A 25142-nucleotide genomic window follows, 5' to 3' on the forward strand; every position below is an offset into this window, starting at 1 on the left:
ATCTTAATTTTAGTGTCTTCAAAATACGGCATTTTTAAATTTAATGTCAAAGGTTTGATTTTGATTTAAGGTAATAATGAAGTACGTTTTTATTCGTAAAATGTTTCGACGTAAGAAATTTAGGTTAAGTGTGACATAATGGCCATACTTATTGTTAGTAGGTCATTTATAGTGTTGGTAGTTTGTATCTGTCATGTTAAAAACGTTTCCTCCCAGTTTCATGTACCGGTAGTAGTAGTCTTTTTTTTCTCCCCGCTAACGTTTCGACTGTGGCTTCTTCCCTCTTTTACAGCAGATCAAATCGGCTTCCCGTCAGTCCTTACTCGAGTCCGTGAGCAGCAGGATCCATGGCGATCACAAGCGACGGTCCCGAGAATCTATGGCATACATCAATCGAGCCCACGTCGGTTCGGACATGGAGATATCCCGGAAAACTCGCGAACTGCGACGTAAAGAGATCAAGAAAGAGTTTGAAAAATGGGAGACTTCCACGTCGGCTAGCGACAAGACCGGTTGCAAATGGACCTTCGTCTTTGACCCTTCCGGTAGACTGTGTTACTATTGGTCCATGGTCGTTAGCGTGGCCTTTTTGTACAATTTTTGGGTCACCGTCTATCGGTTTTCGTTTCAAGAAATAAGCGCCGAGACCATACTCGGATGGTTCGCCTTTGACTATCTCGCGGACTTGGTTTACGTCCTCGATGTCGGCTTTCATTTTCGGACCGGTTACTTGGAGGAAGGAGTCTTACAGACTGACAGTATCAAATTAAGGCAACATTACATGAATTCCACCATGTTCTACATCGATTGTCTGTGTTTATTGCCTCTGGACGTCTTGTACTTGTCGATCGGGTTTAACTCCATCCTACGTTGTTTCCGCTTGGTCAAGATTTACCGGTTTTGGGCCTTTTTGGACCGTACAGAACGACATACCAATTACCCAAACGTCTTTCGAACGGTTACCTTGATACACTATTTACTAGTCATCTTTCATTGGAACGCTTGTCTTTACCACATTATCTCGAAGAACGGTGGCTTCGGATCGAAAGATTGGTTCAACCCTCGCGATGAAAAGTGTAGCGACGTCGTGTGCGAGTATCTACACGCCTTCTATTGGAGTACCTTAGCCCTGACAACGATAGGGGACCTACCAAGGCCTAGGATTAAGGGCGAATACTTATTTTTGACTGTGGAGCTTATATTCGGGTTGTTTCTCTTCGCTAGTGTTCTAGGATACGTCGCTAACATCGTTACCAATGTCAGCGCCGCACGTAAGGAATTTCAAGGTAGGATACCTATCTCCGTAACCCCACCCACACCTTTTTCTTTATAATCAACAAGTTAAGTTATATACCACGTTTGGGTGCGATATACTAATAACTCCATTTTTACTAACACCTTTTTCGACGTATGCCGTATATTTTTGTGGGACTTGTAAACGTCGCGATATTGTACTTAGCTACTTACTTTAGATGCCTTCAAACCATAGTCAAAAAGTATTTATTGACCCTTACGTTGTACTTCAGTAAAACAACTCATTGAATTCCCACTTTCGCAAAACCCCACCCACGTGACTTCAACTCACCTCTTTGACTACCCATAATCCCTCGCAAAGATTCCATACTCCCCCCCCCCACTCTCAAGTCGATCATTGATACGAGCAATATCAGATACACACGTCAATAACGACAACGTAGATCTAAAATTCAATCAATACAATATTCAACGTATCTCTGAAATTATCCGCTTTGATCATACCGAAAATTATAATTCAGGTACTTGAAGGCTCAGATTTTTGCGAATTAGCGTGAAATGCCGGCGTGCCATGCCATTATGGCAAATAACAGCGCCCAATCATTTCACCCCCTGATCGCCCAAGGGAGAGATATATGACGGGAAAGGGGCCCCCATTACAACAACCGTACTAGGTACCCTACAATATTAACAATTGGGTATTGTCAAGAAGCGGTATCTAGTTTACTAGGGAGAAGGTTTAAGATGCCTAAAAACAAAAGGGGGGACGTAAAAGAAGGCCGGGCTATTTCGCCTCTCCTCAGTCGGAAAATACGTAATTTTCGCCATTCGCGTCGCTCTGACGTGAGCTGTCAAGAACCAATGAGATGCTGGTTGTAATTTAGAGGCGTGGATTAACTCCGGACCTACGTTTAGACTGGAGATAACGCTAGAAATGTGGTGAATTTATCCCTTCTCCCTAGTAAAATAGACATCGCTTCATGGTATAGTATTCTCTCAACTCATATATACATCGGAAATTTCACAATTTGCGCAGGCTGGTTTGTCGGTCGGTCTTCGTATCCCATTTCGAGATATTTTGCCATAAATTCGACAGGAAACTTAACGTTAGGTCCAATAATGTTTCGATGTTAGAATTTGTAAATTGAACGAGGTAATGGATACTTGTCAATATTATCCCGTTCGTCAAACGCCATATTTGAATTTCTGTAGTTTGTAAACCCAGTTTTATGCAGGCCAGTTTGAAATTAAATTATCTCGTGGGGGAACACAACACGTGGAAGCCTAAGGCGTTGAACACTTTTAATTCGTTAAGCCTAATTTTACAAATTTAGGCTTAGCAATCGTAAGACCCAAGGCACGAGTGGCTAAAAGTGCGCCTCTTTTTAGGGTAGAAATGAAATAAAATAATAATATTGTGGAAAAAGGTGACAATAAACAAACTAATTAGCAATAATTTGGAAAAGTAGCAATATTTTGGGGTTGAAACATACCCAATTTAGTAATATTTTGGAAAAGGGGGAAATTTATTTATTTATTTATCCACCTAATTCCCTATCACCGGAAGTTAGGCTTATCTCGGGATTCGTGGAGGCTAGTAACGGGAAGAAATTCGTCTGTCGTCTGCTACAAAGGCCAAAAACATGTACTGTAGCAGACGACAGACGAATTTCTTCCCGTTACTCCCCTCCACGAATCCCGAGATAAGTCTTAACTTCCGGCGATCGGGAATAAGGTGGATTTGAAATAATAATTTTTTCATAGACCAACTATTAAATAGGAAGGGCAACATCGGTATCCATTCCCTCTGGTTTGAATGTTTAAATGAAATACCAATTAAACCAACTGAGTAGGCCTTCAACGTCCCGAGTTATGTTATAGGGTATTTCCAAGTAATAGGTCTCGATCTAGAATTAATATATATATATATATATATATATACATTATTCGAATGTTATGGCTTCTAAGCAACGGTATTTTGACGAGTCTCCATGCATGCGTGGAATCTCTTATTAACCTCGGGTCTCTATAATTTCATTTCGCGGCTTGATTTGAAACTAAGTTTGTTTAGGGATGGGCCATCGCGTGTTTTCCTCTAAAGTAGTCTCTTTATTTTTCTTACATAAACGTTGATTTATAGGCCTAAGTGATTTCAGAAGATATGTTCACCATAAGTTTGTTAATCTCTGGTTACAACTTACAAACTGGAGCTTGTCATGAAGTGAGTGAGGTAGGTCATAGATTCGAGGTAAAGCGACGCCTGGTGAGGTACTGTCAAAGGCTTAGTAATGCGGACTAAATAGGTATAGATGGAAGTCATGCAAAATTCTCGCTTGTCGTTCTCAAACTAGCTCGAGCTGTAAGTCTCTAGCATTAGTGTCATACTTATGGAAGATATCACTTATAAACTTATGGTGATTTACATATTTTCCCAATTTTCTTAGATTTATATACCTTTTATAGTTAACAATTCTTAAATGTATCAAGGATAATTGATAGGCGCCCCTTATCTTATTGCGTGTTTTAATTAACTTAATCTTTGTTATCTCTTGTTGTTAAATTGGGTTGTTAATTTAAGGGAAAACGCATTAACGACGACGCATTCATTCATGATTTAATTACGGTAATTAACTTAATTGCCATTGTTATTGTACAAGGTGTATGGTTAGAGATATAGTACTTAATATGTAAACAGAATTTAAATGCGAACCTATTCGGGCTTTGGTTTTGATTAATTATTTGGGGAATTGTTTGCAAGGGATTTAGGCTGAGGAAATTTGGTGCGATTACTCTATTGAATGACTATAGTTTCTTATGGTATCATTTATTTTAAACTTAAAAAAATATATAAATATTTATTCAAAATTTAAATTGAAAAGTTAATTTTATTGACAAACATAAATTTGTTCTTAAAAAATCCTGCATTAATTTCTTGGTTCATGAAACTCGGTGCTATAACTCTACTGAATATCTAGTGTTTCATGGTAAAATTTTCATGAGTTCTGAAACCCGAATTATAACTAGTTAAATATTTATTGAAAATTTTATTTTATTGACAAGCAAACTTAAACTTGTTCCTGAAGCGATAATTTAATTTCAAACTTCATGAAACTCGGCGCGATTATTCCACTGAATATCTACTTTCTCATGACATCATTCATTTCCCTCTACGTAGTCTTAAACAAAAGATATATCGATTTAAAAATTATATAGGAGATGGGGAAAATTTTTATCTTTAAAAATGATCTCTCCCCCAATTTCCCTGGTGGTGAGTGAAGCTTTAAGCGGTTCATTTCAAAACAAAAGAAATATTTTTATCCCCCAAATTAGTTAAAACTTTGTACGCGCGAGCAAAAATATTTTTCCCAGAGCTTGGTCCTTCTCCCATGAGGGAAACCTTTAGTAATTTGGTCGAATTTGCGCCGGCATCCTCCAGTGAATCCAGCCTCTTTTTCCCCCCTCCTCTTCCTCCTCTTTACTCTGTCCTATCTCCCTCCAGAACGGCTCCGAGCAGCTCCGGGAGTCGTTGGAGCGTGCCCTAGTGCTCTAGCTATAGCTCGCGCCTCTCACTCGTTCTCGTGGTGGTGCTGCTGGTCGGGCTCCGTATGGCCATAGAGGATAAACAGTAGAGGAGTAGACAGTTGTCGTACGCATTCAGTTCTCGATAAAATTTTTGGAGCTACTTCCGGATGTGCTCTCGCGGTTTCTTGGCAGGGCCGGAAATAAGAAAAATTTATTATATGACATGTGTCCAGTGACCCCCCCCCCTTTGACTGGAAAATATATAGGACGTTGTCCACTTTAGTGTCAAGGTATCAAAACTTCGGAAATATTTATTGGTCAGTTGTCCAGTGACCCCCCTTGTTTTTTTTTTTTTTTAGAAATTATGGGACATTTTAAAATTTTATTGGGCAATGTCCAGTGTCCTGTGCTTATTTCCGGCCCTGTTTCTTGGTGGACACGTGGCTACCTTTGTCTAAATATCACTCTCCGCCTCCATAAAGCAGACGACACTTTTCAACCAATAATGAATGATATGTCTTAAACAGAAGGTAATCAATCATCTAATGGGAAAAATGGGAAGTAAAAGGTTTTTCGAGATATTCTCTTATGCGTTTTTAAAAACTTAAGTGTCTACTCCTCTACTGTATATCCTCTATGATAAGGCACGAGGAGCAGTCTAGCTCGTGGGTGGAAGGGAATTCCAAGGATTGGTATATAGAGTAGAGCTCCGAGCTAGCTCCCTGCTTCGATCTCCGGTAAAGCTTATTATTATCGATTTGGGTGAATCAAAAAGTGTTTGCAAATAGCAGGCGCCTTTTAGAAACGTCCTACACTCTTTACTTTATCCATCAAGATTCGCTTTCTCTCTCTCTCTCTCTCTCTACCACTTTCTCACTCTCACTCTCTCTTTGGGCTATTTGCAATTTCCGCTTTTAGTTTTTTTTTTTTAAGTTTTTGAAAAGCTAGCGTAGGAATCCCCGATTTTAACGACACGGGTTTTTACGCTTGCCATTTTGTAATAAGGTTGCAGTCGTTGTTTTTGACAAGAGCAAATAGAATAGTAGGAAGTGTAGGTCTAAATAATACGGTGATTGTAGGCGATATTGTCACGTGGTTCATGTTGTATCTTAATTACCCAATGGAAAAAAATCTATACTGACTTATTATACAGGGTTCATATAAACCTGGAAAACTCAGGGAAATAAATATTTGACAAAAATTCAGGGAAATTTAGAATTTTTAGTAAAATGCAGGGTAATTTGTGAGGTTTGAGTAAGTTTGCTCTGAAGGGGTTGTTTTAACTATAGGCAATGGGCAATGGGGTGAAAATCTGCCCTACTAAGCGTCAGGCCCTCACTTAGCCAATCAGGAGCCTTCTCCCTCTAACCTTTCACTGTGTGAAGTTCGCCGCCATTTTGGTGGAAAGGAGAGGAGTCATTTTAAGCCACACATCTCTGGCAAGCTCCCTATAAAAAAACCACTCCCGTTGTTACTACTCCATACATGCGTTAATATTTAAACTATGATAAATGTTTTTGAAATATTTTAAGGATTATTTAAAGCGAAAAATCCAACCTTTTAAATATATATTTCAACACACAAAAGAAGCGGGTTTAAAAAAATAATTAAAATAATACAAATGTACTACAACTAAAGTTAACCCAAAATGACTTCGAAGAATTCTTTGGAATTTTTTCATCGCATTCCGATAAATTTTTTTGGGAACGAAGACATTGTTTTCCATCGTTAACAATGTTAGGAAGCAGTTCTATATCGTCCCCCTCGAGATTGGGAAAACAAAGGGCTAAAATAATTTATGCAATTTCGGGTCCTCATACATATCTTCACCTTCCCCCACTTTGTTGTTCGTTGCCATTGCCATTTATCCCAAAACTTTCGCTCGGTAAAGCGCAACGCCTCTTAAACAGCGTGTTCCTTCCAAAGGATTTATTGATTTCTCTGATGTAGGACCCTCATTTTTCGGCAAAAGATCTTAAAGGACACTTTTTGTAGTTGAGATGGTTGAGAAAACGTTAGGTTATCCGATTAAGGGGAAGGAATTTATTAGAATGTATTAGAAGTTAATTTTAAACGTCTTTACCATTTCATCTATAATCCATACTTCGGTATATATAAACCTTAAACACCCATTTGGGTTTTTGAAGGGAAGGACCCCTATACTTCTGTACTCTCGGGTTTAGTACCAGTGTACCAGAAGTGACCATAAAAATTCTTGCCTTTAAAGGACCAATGAAGTATTTATTGAAGCAATTGTGGGCGCCGCTGCCTTTATCCGCGATGAGTTATTAAAAGAGTTCATTATCTCTTTGAAAAATGGGAATTGCCCCCGCCTTCTTCTAGTAATCTAGTTTTGCCCATTTTTGGTTTTCTCTAAGTCTGGTTATTTTAATCTTCATATTGATTCTATTTTGCATTCAGACTATTAACTATTTATTATTGTACCATGTATTTATTTTTTATTAGTTTATTTAAAGTAGTTTTTGTTCTCTTTATTATTATTTTGTTTAAATTATTTGTTTTTTTCTCGTTATTATTTTGTTTAAATTATTTGTTTTTTTCTCGTTATTATTTTGTTTAAATTATTTGTTTTTTTCTCGTTATTATTTTGTTTAAATTAGTTTTTATTTTATTATTTTTAAATTAGTTTTTATTTTATTATTTTTAAATTAGTTTTTATTTTATTATTTTTAAATTAGTTTTTATTTTATTATTTTTAAATTAGTTTTTATTTTATTATTTTTAAATTAGTTTTTATTTTATTATTTTTAAATTAGTTTTTATTTTATTATTTTTAAATCAGTTTTTATTTTATTATTTTTAAATCAGTTTTTATTTATATTATTTTTAAATCAGTTTTTATTTATATTATTTTTAAATCAGTTTTTATTTATATTATTTTTAAATCAGTTATTATTTATATTATTTTTAAATCAGTTATTATTTATATTATTTTTAAATCAGTTATTATTTATATTATTTTTAAATCAGCTATTATTTTACTATTTTTAGATTAGATTTTTATTTTATTTTTAAATTAGATTTTTATTTTATTTTTAAATTAGATTTTTATTTTATTTTTAAATTAGATTTTATTTTTAATTGAAAGGGAATGAAAAGCTTTTCAATTTAAAATGAAGAGATAATTAAAAAAAATCCCTTTTGCGGGTTTCATTTATCTTAATGAGATAGGGACTGTTTTAACGGTTTGATAATTTCTTTAATTGGATTGTGGGAGTGACGACAACCTGATTTCTGATTGGTTAAAAGCGGTGTTAACATAGAGATAGATAGATCCCTTTGTAAACAAAATGACCAAGGCTTAACGGATAGTTTTAAGCCCTTACGAAGTTTACAAACTTCTTGAAAATACCTTTCCCCACTCCACATCTTGTCGATTTTTGTTATTTCTTAAGCCTTGGCGTGTAACGTGTTATTAGATGTGAAATAACGGAGGCATGCACTCTCTCTAGTCTCTACCTTTCTCTAATCTAACAATATCGAGTTTTTTAGAAAACAAGATGGCCCAAGGGTTGGGCTCATAATAGTACTTTGCCACATCGTATGATCGTAACTTAGGTAAATTATTTAGAAGGAAAACTATCCAATTCCCTAATACTTCTCTTCGAGAGAAGTGTACCAGCACAATTTAGCAGTGCTTAAGTGATAATAATAATTTCTTCGGTTAAGTCTGGCCATATTCCAATTATGTAGCACGCTAAGTCCACGACCACCACCACTTCCATCGCATGACAATCTAAGAACCCCATCGTAGAAATACGTCATACGATGTGGCTAAAAAATAGCAAAAATATCGGCAAAATAGCCTTTAGATCTTTAGAGAAAGTTTTGTCCAAAAAAAGCACAGCCTGGATATGATGCTATATTCTTAAAATGATTTTGCTTTTATTTTTTTTTTTTTTTCAATGGAAAGCTGCGAGAAAATACAACCTGTATTGAAAATCTCCAGGGTATGTTGGGTATAAAACCCACCCGTATAGAAAAAGAATGTAGGTATGTTTCTTACTAAGGGTACTACCAGAAAAATGGCGCGCTTTACAAAAAAATCAGAAATTCTTTACACAATATTTTTTTCTTTTTTTTTGGAAAAAGAGAAAATTTATCTGAAAATTTCATCCGTGTTAAAGTGAAGGTGACAAGCTAATTTTTATTTATTTTCAACAAAAGTGTGGATCGATTTTTAGCTTTAGAAAAGCTTCCTTTTCTTACCTTTAACTTAATTTCCTTCAGTGTTGCCAGTAATTTCCGACTCTAACGAAACTACTTATAAGCTTTTCGTGTTGTACACAGAGGTTGAATTTCACTCACCAAGAGACTGGAAACACTTGCCCGAACACTATTAATAGTTTGCATAACTTCTATACTAATCTATTTCTAATATTTCATGGCATGAGCCGTCCAATAACCATTTTTACGATTTTTAGAACCTAATAATGACCCATAGATACCAAAGGAACCAAAAAAAAATGCGAACCATATAGTCGTAAAAACCTATTGGGGATGGACCTTCTTTTTCCCCATGTTTGGCCTGGCCATTTCTTCACCGTTGAACCTATTAAGCGTGTTCGGTCAGTTGAAAAGCCTAAATGGTCACCTATTTGGAGTCGCGTCCATTCTGGACAGCCCTGTTTACTTTATATCAACCATTTAAGGTTGTACCGGAGACCAGGGGCGAGTTAACGTAAGGCCAATCTTGTCTATGTACCTTTGAAAGCGTTGGTTCAATTTGAACGGATGCTAAAATACTTGAACCGTATGTAACTAGTTTTAGGGATAGGTGGTCTCACACGACAGAATTATCGGACAATGTTAGCGAAAATAGTTTTAGACTTGCCAGAGGGGGTGGGGTGAGGTTCCTTTTTTGGTCTACTGGGTTTTCTCAGTCGATAAGGATGTGTAAGGTTTTGTGTTGTCGAATTTGGCCTTTTCTTTTTGATATGATAATACTGTTAAAGGGATGCCTTTATAGGCCGTTCCATTAATTACTTATAGAAGTGATATCTAGTTTATTAGGGAGAAGGTATAAATTCATTGATCCACATTTCTAGCTTTATCTGCAGTCCAAACGTATAGTAGGTCCGGAGTTAATCCCCGCCGCCTCTAAATTACAACCAGCATCTCATTGGTTCTTGAAAACTCACGTTAGCGCGGCGACGCGAATGACGAAAAATACGTGGTATTTTCCGACTGAGGAGAGGCGAAATAGCTCGGCCTCCTTTTACGTCCCCCCCCCCCTTGTATTTTGAAAGGGGGACTGGGACTATGACGCGCGAATACTTAGGCATCTTATACCTTCTCCCTAATAAACTTGATATCACCTCTAGCGGTGGTTCTTGGCGCGAGGAAAATAACCCTAGAAGGTGAACTCCCGCCCTTGTGGTGCCGTTTGCTTGCTTCTCTTCTAGAATTAATGGAATGGTCTCTTAGGTTGGTGAAGTTCAGTCGATGTTCTGTAGATCTTTTATTGCTCTTTGCATCTATTCTAACCTCGGTCTTTTATTATTATTCTTTCTTCTGTTGGGTTTTGCGGTGTAATTCACTATCTGGATACCTTCTAGGCGTTAGACCGACCTAACATCTTATCTTTATTGGGACATTATTTTTGCGCTGTGATATATTTTCTACTACATATGATATAATATATTATTTTTATTATGTAGGGTATATATACAGGGTGTTTCTGATAAGTCTGGAATAAATTAAGGGGGATGTTCTTTGGGAATTCAATTTTGAGTCGAAACTATAACTTCTATCTATGACATTTTGATTGCCCCTAAGGGACACTGTTTTCGAGTTATGATTTGATTGGAGTATTTTACGGATGACCCCTTAAATTTAATTAACAAACTGATTAAGACAATGATTTCTAATTTAATTAAGGGGCCATCCCTAAAACACTTTTAAAATCATAACGCGAAAACAGTGTCCCTTATGGCAAACAAAATGAAGATAGAAGTTACATTTTCGACTCAAAATCGTGCACCCAAAGAACATCCCCCTAATTTATGGCGGCAGACTTATCAAAAACGCCCTGTATATATATTTCTTATGGAATTTTCCAAACTTATTTTTAGGCTCCTAAAATTAATCTCATTTTATTATTTCTTTAAATCAAGGTATATTTTAAAAAATTCCCTCACGTATTAAAACGTAGAAACCATATATGATTTTAATTTGCATAATCCTATTACCAAAGAATTTATTGAAAGTTCTATATTTAAATATCAAATTCCCCCAAAAATGGTATAGAAACAAAATTTTTAGAACATTTTTCCCATATTTAATAAATTACAGTTTGTCGTCTGATCGTGACATCTCGAGTCATGAGAAAATTTAAATTTTACTTCTTCCATTCAAGCATTAAATTTAATGACTTTTGGAAAATTACTATTTTTTCCCCAAAAATTTATATTAGAAATATCGTTATTGTTGTATTAATTTCCTGATAAAGATAAGTGGTTTTTCCCATTTTAAAGCAAAGGATTGTTACTTGTAACAGAAATGAAGTAACAGTAATGAGTATGACAATAATTTAAGTTCGTTAATTGAGGTGAATTTTCGAATTAAACGATTTCCATTGTTAAAAAATAGTTATTTAAACTTATTTTCCAATCAAAACTTATTATTTTTCTAATTCAAACTGGCTCTGTAGAAGCGATCCCTAAATGGTGCAGTAGAATTAATTGCTGTAAACACCGTGACCAAGGATTAGTTATTTTTAGAGATACCTATCCCCTTTTTAGGCAAAACCAAACCTGCCATTAACAAATTAAGAATTACAACAACTGTCATACTTATTTTAATATCTGTTTCTTCTACCATACACGCGAAAACCATTAGTTTATGAAAACCCTTAGCGATAATCCCAGCTATATTCACTTACGTAAAGGTATTAGAGTTAAAGGCATTGGGAACGGAAATATATCCCTCCATTCCCGCCTATTACCGCATTACGTCTAAATCCGTAGATAGTTGATACATTCGGAAATATTGTTTGCGGTTTTTAAGTCGGTTGTCCAAAGTATGAAAGACTTGATGAATCGCGCTTATACCTTTCTCTTAGTGACAGGTAACATTGTCTTTAAGTCTATCTCGCGTCGCTAAATTTGAATGGCTTAGATAGGCCTCTCCGATAATCAAAAGGGGCCGAAATACATCGATCTTTAGCCACGTCTATCCACTTTATAAAATTTAATACGGTTAAAGGCTGGTATGGGCGTTTAAATGACGTCATTTTTGGTTATTTCTAAGGGATATTATGGTCTTTATTCACTGTTTTAAGATGGACGAAACGCGTGGTTTTAGTAGAAGAGTACGATATCCAACGCGCATAATTTTCTCTTTAACCCCCTTTTACAGTTGGCCACAAAGTTTGAACCTCCGACGTCGCGGTGCATGCGGTTAAGTTTTGGGTTATTTTAAGCCTTTTTCCTTTGCATTATTGAACCTTAAAATTATTCTTAGCCTTCCGGCCCTTCTTTCTATGACGTCAGAGACTTTTGACGAATGAAATGGGTTTCTATCTACGCGCCGCAGAATTGTGGTTTTTTTTTATCAAATGCAAATAGGAGAAACAGAGTGTGGCACTGAGTATTTATTGTTGTTTTCTTTCTTTAAGAGGCAGTTTACTTAGTTGCTGCTATATTAATTTGCCTTGAGGCTTGAGGATTATTTAAAGCTACATGGTGAAAACAAGAAGTGATATCTAGTTTATTAGGAAGAAGGTATAAGATGCCTAAGTAATCGCGCGCCATAGTCCCAGTCTCCCTTTCAAAATACAAGGGGGGACGTAAAAGGAGGCCAGGCTATTTCGCCTCTCCTCAGTCGGAAAATACGTAATTTTCGTCATTCGCGTCGCCCTGACGTGCGTTTTCAAGAACCATTGAGATGCTGGTTGTAATTTAGAGGCGGGGATTAAGTCCGGACCTACGTTTGGACTGGAGATAAAGCTGGAAATGTGGCGAATTTATACCTTCTCCCTAATAAACTAGATATCACTTCTTGGTGAAAATTTATGAAACTGAAACTTTATCATATAGTTGTTAACCTCAATTTTTAAAAGATGCGCTTCATAGTAAGAAATTTTAATTAAGATAATTATTTTAATTCCCATCTGGTTCCGTTGGAAAAATGTCTAACTTATTTCCAGCACTTTTATAAGCCCACAACTCATATTGCGCCTTTTTGGGGTCCATTTTTGGTCGTTAAGGCGTTAGTTTTCGGGGTCTCGTATCTTGGTTTTAATTTTATTCACTATTTAATTGTTTAATACGTACGAAGCTATAAAGGGTGGTTCGTTAGAACTCCCACTTCCCCTTTATTTCACTTAAGCCTAATTGTCATTCATTGACTCGTTTGAATTGAACATCGCGTATTAAAGAGCACGTGCACAGCTAAGACCCGCGCTTCCGAAAAACACTTAACAATGTCAAAATATATTTAATTAATTTTTTGTCATCCTATAGCCGGTTTCGTTCCCTTGGCCCCTAGTATGGTTAACGTCACTAAGGGACGGACAACTTATATGGCGGGAAATTTTCCCGCCTTTTTAGTTTTATAACGGAAAGTGACGGAGTTCGGTTTATTCCCCATAGGCTTGTATGAAAAATTATCATATTAAGCCTTTGTTTGATGCCTATGATGCCTCTAGGTTATAATACCCGATATATTGATAGTTAGGCTTAGCATAGTTGAAAGTCATTGCAGTCACTCAATCAATACCAATCTTTATCTTTGGCGGAAAAATTATTCCAATATATTTATAATTAGGCTTGGCATAGTTGCGAGTCATTGCAGCCAATCAACCCCAAATTGTTACAAACCTTTAATAAATATATTAATCATTAAACCATAACTTGTCAAATTTATTAAGTACCCCCATCTCAGTTTAAATTTTTCGTAATCTTTACCCCCATTAAACTTCCGCTTATGAAACGGTGTAATCATTTTTATGTCCTGCCCTGTAAGTTTTCCCGCCAAAAAGAATAAAAAAAAGAAACTCTTTAATTTGAAATTGATGGCTTGTCAGGCTGTTCCCTTAGTAGACAAAGGAAGAAGGCACGTGAATAAGCGCGCGCGATATGTGGTGGCGGGAAAAAAGGGCGCCAAATTCTTACAAGTATACTTTTTGATGATCTTCTTCTATCAAGTCTTGAACCCCCCCCCCCTTAATGGTTCCCGACTTAAAATTATCTTTCAACCATATCGAAAAGAGCGGGAAAGAATGAAGTGAAAAAGAAGGAAGTAGGGGAAAAGATACTGTTTAATGAACTTCTTAAGCCTTGGGCTACAGATAAAAAGTAACTTTTTTTTTTTGAAGGCGCGTCGTCGTTCGCAATTAGTAGGTAATAGCCCGAAGTAATATGTCATATCTAATTTATCACGAAAACGTTTTAATCTTGATTAAATACTGGTTTGAACTTTTAAACTTTATTTGGGGAAATATTCGATGTGTTTAAGGAAAGCCAACATTTAGGGTGAAACTTGGCCATGTTAATCCTATGAGCGCCTGTAGAAATGTTTACCACGCAATACACCGATGTTCCGAGGAAATGCCAACATACAGGGGAAATGAATATTTCAATTCTATTTTAATTATTACTAAAAAATTGTTTCTAAAACACGTTGAAGATAAATCAAATATAACCAAGGTACGTAAAATAAGTTGTTAAGTCTTTTATTTTGATGATTTTAAATTTCGCACGCGTTAACGTTTAAATCTTTACGCAGTATTAACGAATACAAAATTAAAAATATAAATTATTTATAGGCATATTAGGAAAGGTACTACATAATCTACCGTATAATTTCTCTATAGGCAAGCACCTGTTGGTTAAGATAAAACATTTTGGGAGCAAAACCTTCTATAATATCTTTGCACATCGGTGATTTTTAAACGAGAAGAAAAAACGTATTTGATATGGGCTAGAGGAACTGTACGTATGCCCTAAGGGGTCCTCTTGCAAGTTTCCCGGGGTTTTTGGGCATAAGGATCAATCAATATTCAATTTTTTTCTTTCATTCATTCTTTATACTTGGGTCTCTTCTTTCAATACCCCCCTCTCTCTCTCTCTCTCTCTCTCTCTTCCCCGCCTTTTCTTTTCCCGCCATTTTTTTTTTCTTTTCTGAAGTATAAACGGATATTGGTGGTACGTGGCGCAACTCCAGAGCTATCTAATCTAGCCCTTGGCTAAATATGACATCTTATAGTGGGGCTCAAATTAAGCCCTCCTTTTTTACTCTATATTTGCCGGGATATATGGGATATTTTGGCCCAGTTGTTTCTTTGGGGTCTAAAAATAGACTTAAAGTTTAAGGATTTTTCCCCAATATTACGAGTTTGTTGTTGGTGATTTCGATCTCGTTAAGCCTAACAAGGCTTAAATCCTTGGTGTTTTCGACTCAAAATAGATTTTCCTATCCCACCATACGTCGGTCCTACCACCGTCCGTCCCTTTTTCCAACACCCTGTAAATATTTGGCGCGAAATCTTTATCCTCTCTTTAATTAGAAACTAAGTAACCAAGTAACCAAGCAACCAACCCACGCGCGCCGGTGTTTTCCGCAAGGGATAATTCTGAGAAAAAGGCGGGTTATTTTCGTGACCCCAATGACCTCTCATCTCCTTTTCGTGTACAGGCACGAGATTGTGATGCCAGCTGATCCGTTATCCTCCTTCGGTTTAGAGGGGTTCGTTGACGAAATAAACGTAGGCTATCGCTCTACGTCAAAATCTTCCTGCATGGCGCGAATCTTCTTCCCGCCTTTTTTTCCTCACCACCTCGACCTCGTGCACGCGTGTTCTCGCTCTGCCACTTTTCCCGCCAAAAGATGTATAGTCATTGGGCTCAGCTAGCGGAGAAATATATTGACAGGGCCAGGCTCCAATAACTTTGAATTATTCGCCACGTAGCTACTTGCTTCTAGCTTCTTTTTCGCTTTGCCTCGTCTAGTTTCGATACCGCTACAGAACCTTTTTTGGTTTTTGGAGGTAGAGACTGTATCCAAGGTTCGGGTCACGGATGGCAAAGTAATTTTATATATAGACAAATATTTTTTACGTGATAAATATTGTCTGGGACCTCAATACAACCGAATATTCGCCTATTTCCGAGCAGATGAAAGGAGAGAGAGACGGTATGAAATAGATAAGCGAAACTTCGTCTATTCAGAGTGTTTCTGATAAATATGGAATACATTAAAGGGAGGGTGAAGTAGAAAATCAAGTGATTTTTTTATCGATTCTTCTACTAATTATAAGACCCGTCTGCATAGTCAAACATTCAGGAAATACTTCCGAATGATTTTAAAATTCAAATTAGGTTCAGATTTTAAGGATAATTTTAAAGAAGGTCCTCCGACCAATCGCGTAACGCCCTGCCTTTTTATTAACAAAATTCTCGTGGCACGTTCCGTGTTGAATGAAATTTATCACGAGATTTGATAAAATTCGCGCGCGACGTGATAATCGTGGCGCGAGACATGGAACGTGCTACGAGAATTTTGTTAATAAAAAGGCAGGGCGTTACGCTATTGGTCGGAGGACCTTCTTTAAAATTATCCTTAAAATCTGAACCTAATTTGAATTTTAAAATCATTCGGAAGTATTTCCTGAATGTTTCACTATGCAGACTGATCTTATAATTAGTAGAAGAATTTATAAAAAAAAACTTGATTTTTCTACTTCACCCTCCCTTTAATGGGGTTGTTCTTTGGGAAATCAATTTTGAGTCGAAAATGTTCTATACTTCTATCTCCATTTTGATTGACCTATGAGACACCATTTTCGAGTTATGATTTTAAGAGTATTTTGGGGATGACCCCTTAATTAAATTAGAAATAATCGTCTTAATCAGTTTCTTAATTAAATTTAAGGGGTCATCCGTAAATACTCCTTACAATCTTAACTCGAAAACAGTGTCCCTAAGGGGGAAACAAAATGGAGATAGAAGTTATACATTTTCGACTCAAAATTGATTTCCCAAAGAACATCCATCTTAATTTATGGCAGACTTATCAGAAACACCCTGTATAACATCGCCGAGTATCGATTTATCGTGGCCCCCGAATATGTGCCACGTGAACTCCGGACTAGATGCAAAATTAAGTGAAGTTTGCAAAACGAAGTTTTATCAGATTTTAAAATAGATTATGTGTCCCTATTATTTTACCATCGCCAAGTATGAATTTTTTATTATTTTTACAAAATAGTTTTCTCAAGAGGAACTTTGATATTTCTTTATTTTTCTTCAAGAAGGTATTTATTTGTTTTTTATTTCGATCATGGGATAGTTACACGGGGAGTTTCATAATATAAAGAGATAGATACACTTTATATTTGACTTCGTTCCAAATCCCAGGTGTTATTAACTTCTGATAAAGCTTGTATCTAACACAGAAAAATAAGTAAGAGAAAATAATATATTGAATCCCCTTGTTTATTTAAAAAGAAAACTAAGATTTTATGCAAATAAATGGGGAAATAAGCTTTTTACTTTAATAAATACGCTGATTTTCTTATCAGAATTGAGTCTTAAAAACCCATATTTTTTGTTTTTTTCCTATAGTTATAAAGTTATTTAGGTAAACTAAAATTTACCGCGATGAATTAAGAATGATAAGGCTTTATTTACATTATTATTATTTTTTCGCTCGAGTTTGTAAGCGTATTTATTTTCTTAAAATAATACGATTTTTTACTTAAAAGCGCGCGCAAAATAAAAATTCAAAAACCAAGGCTTAACTAAAATTTTAATGTTTTTACAAAGGCAGACACGTGACTTAACTCATCACCACGCGCGAAATTAACAAATTTTTAAAACTTAAAATCATCCTAGCGTTCGTTATATTAGCTTTTCTGCTTTGTATAATTAATAATTCATTACTAATTAAACGTCAAAAATGAAAAATAACAACAATATCAAAACAATTTAATCCTTTATGTATTTTTTTTATCGGATAATAATTTAAATTTTAAAACAACCTTCTCTAGCGCCTTTGGTGTTTTTCCTTCAATTCGAACAAAAACAATGCAAATAGATGAAAACAAAAGGGTATTACCTACGTTTGATTCCCCATTTATTTTGACGGTCACGAAACGTCCCGGGAATCCGCGGCGGCTTTCGTATTGCGTTCTTTTCGACGCGTTGCAACCTGGCTTTTAACCCCTTTAGGCTTATAGCTATTACGTTTTCATCCTATTCTTCTTTCTCTCTTTCTTTCGGAAGTCTCTCTCAATGAATTAAACATGAGAAGTTTTTTGCTTTCTCGAAGGCCGAAAGCGAAAAGCTGCCAGCAGCGTTTTAAAATTCAACTAACAACCCTTGCTACTGTAAGTATAGTATATATATGCAAGCTGTTTGTTTAGTTAAAGGATATCTATCGCTCGCCTTTACCCTCGTTCAAATTCAGGACGTACAGTAAATAGACTTTTAAACTATCGTACTTCCCATTTTAACCTATCGCACTTCCCATTTTAACCTATCGCACTTCCCATTTTAATCTATCGCACTTAACCCATTTTAACCTATCGCACTTAACCCATTTTAATCTATCGCACTTAACCCATTTTAACCTATCGCACTTAACCCATTTTAACCTATCGCACTTAACCCATTTTAACCTATCGCACTTAACCCATTTTAACCTATCGCACTTAACCCATTTTAACCTATCGCACTTAACCCATTTTAACCTATCGCACTTAACCCATTTTAACCTATCGCACTTAACCCATTTTAACCTATCGCACTTAACCCATTTTAACCTATCGCACTTAACCCATTTTAACCTATCGCACTTAACCCATTTAATCTTGATTAAATACAGGTTTGAACTTTTAAACTTTACTTGGGGAAATATTTTATGTGTTTAAGGAAAGCCAACATTTAGGGTAAAACCTGGCAATGTTAATCCTACGAGCGCCTGTAGAAATGTTTACCACGCTATACAACAATATTCAGAGGAAATTCCAGCATACAGGGTAAATGAAAATCTAACCCATCGTACTTCCCCAAAATCTAACCTATCGTACTTCCCCAAATTTACCCAATCTTTCCTATCCTTTGACATATTTTCTGTCGTTCAGACATTGAGGAAAAGTGCAATAAAAGAATACGTCCGTTCTGTAGAAATCTTTCCCTTCCTGTTATAATCTGCTTGGATGCTTTTTATAGTAACAAACCCTCTGTATTTTATGATGTACTATTGATTCGCGCTCCGCGATAAGATAATAGACTTTCATGTTTTTAATAGTATGAAAAGGGGGGGGAGAGAGAGAGATATTCTGACGTCATCCGCCCTCTGCTCTGAGAAAAAAACAAACTCGAGTGGGTAGGTAGAGATTAAGATGACTCTCAAAGATCTAGAAAATTTCTTCTAAGCCTTATTGAATTATTTTAATCAAAAAAGGCTTAGTTCTCTTTTTTGAGACTTTTCGGGACAATTGGCGGGAGGGAGAAGCTTAAGCCTAATATTACAATAGGTTGTAACTTGTAGACTTGTAGCAGACGACGTAACAATGGAGTATTTAAAACCTTTCTAAAAAATACCTTCACGTCGTACAACGAATATCAGCGGTCAAAGTAGCTAAGCCTAATTGCAGAAGAATTTAAAGCAATAATTAAATACAACAACCTCTTGGCAGAACGCACTTACTTATTCCAAAGGCCTAAAAATATTACCTCCATTTGTACCTAACGATATGTCTACAGGGAACCCGAATAGAGTACTTATTCTCCTGCTTTTTTCTAAGCCTAACATCAAACAACTACTTGTAAAATACATTGTAGCAGACGATATACGTAATCCCTTGATAGAGGTAGTTGATACGTCACCCCTAGTGAAGTAGGTATAAAGCTATTTAGCAACGGAGATCAAGAGAAAGATTTGTCTCGAGATTGTACCTATGACTCGGTTTGCGTGGGTGCCAAGGCTTATTTTTTTCCATCTCATCGATTTCTTTTATTTTTCCTTGTTTCAAAAAGTCTAGCGTGGATCAGAAGGGGATAATAGAAGGATGACACTCTGTATTATCCTCTTAATAATTTAGTTATGTTTTAGCCCCTTTTTGTTTGCTCTCCTGCTCATCAAACTTCAGATGGGCATCGCACCGTGCTAGGGTGAATACTATAACTGTTTGGTATTTACTAAATCCTCAGCAATCAACCCACAAACCTTTATTGTCTTGACGTGCAGGGACAAAAATCCACAAGCGCATGCATGCGCCTTGCCAATTAGTTAAGCGCTAATAGAGTAATGATGAGGGAACAATTTATTCGGTTTAGTAACCTTGGTCCAAAGGTTAATTTGATGTTGGCAGAAGATGTTGGGAAGAATCATGTTACAATTACCCACCCCGTTTTGTGCTGGTACACGTCTCTCCAAGAGAAGTATTATATACTTCTGCGCGTATGCAGTTTTGGTACTTGGTACGAACGAAGGTTGTCTCAGTTTTTCTTTTGTTGAAGCAATGGCGATAGAGAAAGGAAGTAGGGAGGGAAGGAGGGCTAGACATTTTCCCTTCTTTTATTTATAAGTACATAAAAGCTCGAAAGGTTATTTCTCTCTCTCTCTCTCTCTCTCTCTCTCTCTCTCTCTCTCTCTCTCTCTCTCTCTCTCTCTCTCTCTCTCGCTCTCTCCCATCTCATTTTCCTAACATCGTATTTTCATCTCTCTCTCTGCGTTCGCTTCCGAGTTGGTTCTTTTCGGAATTCACTCTTTTTTACGCTTTTCGCATCTTCCATCATCCGACAAAGTTGACTGCGTATGATTTCTTATTTTAAGGGGAAGGGAAGGGATGATTACAGGGGCGTGAAGATGATATTGCAATGCGGTGATTTTAAAGTTTCTTCTTCCGTTCGCTCCCGCCTTTACTAGGCCCCTAGATTCCGCGAAAAAAAATGGAAAGCTATAGGCCTAGAAGAAGGTGATTCTTATATATTTTTTATTTTTTTATTTATTCTTAAGTAAATGTGGTGTTTTTATTTTTTAAAAGTTTATTTGCGTTATTTTTAAAAAATTTTATTATGAAAAATTCAAAAGTTTAATGTTATTTGAATGAAATAAGGTTTGAAAGAGCCGATTATTTATTTATTTATTTTAGTTGTTGTAATTTGGCTCGCATGCTTTAACGTAATTCTAGAAACAAATATACTGTCGTATGTTTTAATGGTGAAATTAATGCTTTATTCAAGGGCTTAAGGGTTAATATTGAACGTGGAAAAAGAAGGGTAGACCTGGAAATATGATTGATATTGGTTTAGAACAAAAATACTTGTGGAAATACTTGAAAAAAATCGGAATTAAATGGTGAAGTGCTAAATTTTATTCAAAGTTTTGATAAATAGGGAAACACAGGACTGAGCGGGGAAGACATGGAAATATCATTGAAATTGGTTTAAAGCAAAGAAAAAACTCATGGAAATACTTGAAAAAAATCGGAATTAAATGGTCTTATGCTTTATTCAAAGTCTTGGTAAATAGGTAAATACAGTTTTAAGCGGGGAAGACCTGGAAATATCATTGAAATTGGTTTAGAGCAAAAACACTTGTGGAAATATTTGAAAAAAATTGGAATTAAATGATCCAAAGTCTTGGTAAATAGTGAATCCATGGTTAAGCGGGGAAAACCTGGGAATTTCATTGAAACATTTTTTTTAGAGCAATAAAGACTCGTGGAAATTCTTGAAAAAATCCTAATTATCCGGAAAATTTATGGAAAATATAATCAAAAAAATATAGACAAGGACGACAAAAGAATTCGTTAAGACTGCATGGGTGCGTTCGCATTATACGCGTGTTTAAAAACGTATGTCATATACCAAGTACCACACACTTATATTTATTACAAGACATTCTTTAGTAAGTTACGTTTAATCACCTATACTTACGTTAAATATAATACTATAATAATCTCCAACGTTTACATACATATACATATAAAAAAGTAAAGGAAACTAAAATACCATGAACATAAATTCGCCCCTTTTTATTATTCCATCGCATACTATAGAAATGATTAAAGAAATCTTCCTTTTGGCCCTTTCGCGAATACAATTCTTTGTTCTTCTGTAGTATACCTCTATCCTTACTGTCTGCGTATAATTGGGAATCCAAGAACAATCTTTTTCTAGACATAGGGTTTATTATACCAGACATTTTTTATTCTCTTCTGTTCTATTCCATTCTTTCATTGGATAAGAGCTAGTACACGTAGATTCCAATTCGAATGTACAGGGTGTTCCCAAAGAAAGGGAGGGTTAATAATAGGTCCGAAGTATGATACACTGAGTGGGATGGTTGTATGGGAAATCAATTTTGAGGAGTCGAAAATGTAATCTATACTTCTATATGACATTTTGACAACACAAGGGAGTCCCTAAGCTAGTTACGAATATTGCAATGATTTAGGGATGACCCCTTTAATTAAATCAGAAATCATTGTGAGTTCAGTTTCTTACTTAAATTTAAGGGGGTCATCCGTAAAATACTCCAGTTATAACTTGTTTATGACATATTGCCTCACAAGGGACATTCTAATCATGTTACGAATATTGCAATGATTTAGGGATGATCCCCTTAATTAAATTAGAAATCATTTTGTGAGTTCAGTTTCTTACTTTAAATTTAACGGGGTCATCCGTAAAACACTCCAATGCTTATAATTTCTTTAAGGTGTTTCTTGTGGAAAAAAATGGCGATAGAGGTTACATTTTCGACCCTAAATGTATTTCCCAAAGAATTAACCATGGCATGCCATTGTACTTCGGTCGTATACCATCACCCTCACTTTATGGAACACCCCCCTGTACATATATCTAGATTGCTTAGAAATCCGAGGTAGCTCCATATTAAGGATGAACATCAGAAATCCTTAGAATTCCAGTAATCATTTCCACAGCTCCGCATCTTCCTTTTCTCTTTTCCTTATATTAATTCAATCTTCTTTGCGTACATATTCTGTTATTAACAAAAGTCCCGCCAAATATTATACGTATATACCCCCTTTTATTTGATTAAATTTCCAAGTTTTTTATTATTATTATTTAATAATAATAATAACCTAAGACATAAGGATGATTTTCATTAGAATTGTAAGTATTATAATGTAAAGTTTTAATTTTTTGTCGAGTTTTAATTTAATGTTATCATGTTTATCTGAAAGATAAGGTTTAAAATGAGGTAAATTAGATCAAAATAGTAATAAATATGAGTAAACCCACGAGTCTAGAGAAAAACTTTGTTAAGCCTAAATGGAAATATATAGGCCTAACCAGGGATACATTTAATTTTAGAAGTAGGAATGGAGAACGGAGTAATGTGGGCGCGCGTCAACGTCCCGGACCCCTATTCCCCGGAACGGGGGGGGGGTATGAAAGAAGAGGCGGGTCATAGCGACAGAGGTAAAAAGGAACTACGTATTTTTCGCCGTCACCGTCAGCAACGTCATCAAAACGAAGTTTAAGTGAGCCAATAAGATAATTTAAATTTTTCGTTACGTGTTTTAGGGATGGGCTCTATACTGGGCTATGAGTCGGACCGAAGTAAATACTAACCGTTCTCCATTCCTACTTCTAAAATTAAATCTATCCCTGGCCTAACAAACTCCGCCTATGTCCCTCGTGATTTCAATTGCACGTGCAAGGAGCGAAACAACACTAAAATCGCGACCTCACGCGCCATTTTTTTATAAATGTATATTTTTGGTTAAAAATCACGCTCTGGTATCGCAAAATTTATGCATCGCGTATAACCAGTTAAAAATATATTTGAAATTTTACTCTCAAGGTTTAGGATTATAAATGGAACCATTTTCAAAAATAGCCCAGAAAAATAAAAACAGGAGTTGGGACACGTCCTGAATTTATGTCGAGAATTTTCTGTCGGTAGCTGAAGTCGCTTCCCGCATGTCGGTATTAGTTTCTGATTGGGCAATTTGTAAGGAAAAAAGCTTCGGGAGAACATTGGCCAAATCGTGTTCGTGCAAAGTAAAACCTTCTTTTCCTCCTCCCCCCTCCGTTTCCCGCCAAAAACCCAGCTCGCAAAGTCTAGTCGATTCCTCAAAATGTTCCTAGCATACTGATGACAAAATGGAGAAAGCGAAATTAAGGTTTGTTTCATGATAAGTTTGCAATGAACGTTACTCTATTTAACCTATCCCTTAAGGGTGTTTTTTCCCGCCTTTAGCACCATTGCCAACCTCCGATGGTATTACCCAACAAAACTGGTTACGTGATTTCAATACGAGATGAGATGATATACGCTACTCTGAGTAATACATCAATGCATGGGGAAAAAGATTCCGTTACACTATGGGGGAAACGTTCCCGCGTTATATTAGTCCTATTATCAGAGAATTGAACTAGGTTCCCGCCCTAAAAGCATAGGGGGGGGAGAGAAAAGGCGGGAAAGTGTATCGCTAACAAATATCACGTACAATACGGATTTTTGCGCTGCTGATACATGGACCTTTTCATTCCAATCTTACCGCTGTTTCATCCTTGCCTTATACAACTTTGAATGTTCAGTCTTGGAGATAAGATTGCGTCTCGCGTTTATATTTAAAATATTAATATAAAGGAAAGGCGGGAATGAATTTACTCTTCGCTTTGAATGAAAAATGCCCATCGGCACGAGATAAAGGTTTTTCTAATTTCTTTCCATCCCTCGTGAGCGCGTGCGTTTGAGGAATGGAAAATGTGTTCGACTTGAATGAGTTAATACGTCCAAAACCCGAGATCACGGATACTCTCATCTGTATGCAATCAAAATTGTTTACTTGTTTACCACGTGCTGGAAAAGAAAAACAAACCAAAATCTTCGTTTTATGTAAATTAAAATCCCAAATATTATGGTGTTTTTATTTCAAAATACTCGAAAACTCTTATATTTATTAGTTTCTGCCATTATTATAATTGATAAGAAAAAATTAAGTTTCGAAACCAGACGTAATAAATCAATATCCAATCAAAATTGTCTGCAACGTTACGTCACTCGTAACTATTTTGAACACGTATAGACAGACCTTAGGGTTGTGTACAACAATTTTTATTTTTGGCGTTTTTTTTTGATGGTCAAAAAATCAAACCAATACCATCCGCGAGTTTCCCCCAAGTAATTTTTCTACTTGAGCTGGTAATAGATAGAGATATAAATCCCACTGTATAGTTGGCTCTCCCGCGATTGGTCGACCAAAGAATCTAATCTAGATTCCAAAAAATGAAGACTCGGAGCAAGAAGTGATATCTAGTTTATTAGGGAGAAGATATAAGATGCCTAAGTATTCGCGCGCCATAGTCCCAGTGCCCCTTTCAAAATACAAGGGGGGACGTAAAAGAAGGTCAGGC

At 36.0% G+C, this 25142-nt stretch overlaps 1 protein-coding gene across 3 annotated transcripts in view; it reads left to right on the top strand.

Annotated features, from left to right (window-relative positions):
- Positions 1-25142, top strand: part of LOC149676692 (uncharacterized) — a 67655-nt gene that overhangs the window by 1437 nt on the left and 41076 nt on the right. For 2 of the 3 annotated variants that reach the window (XM_089837752.1, XM_089837754.1), the window contains exon 2: positions 293-1286. In XM_089837752.1, coding sequence (XP_089693878.1) covers positions 293-1286 — 994 coding nt within the window. The remainder of the gene's footprint in view (positions 1-292; positions 1287-25142) is intronic. The other variant, XM_089837753.1, reaches the window with a different exon arrangement.

Source organism: Phalangium opilio, unplaced genomic scaffold (assembly GCF_054372755.1).
Source record: "Phalangium opilio isolate 3A_F unplaced genomic scaffold, DU_Popi_V2 ptg000045l_1, whole genome shotgun sequence".
In the NCBI taxonomy this organism is placed as follows: domain Eukaryota; kingdom Metazoa; phylum Arthropoda; class Arachnida; order Opiliones; family Phalangiidae; genus Phalangium; species Phalangium opilio.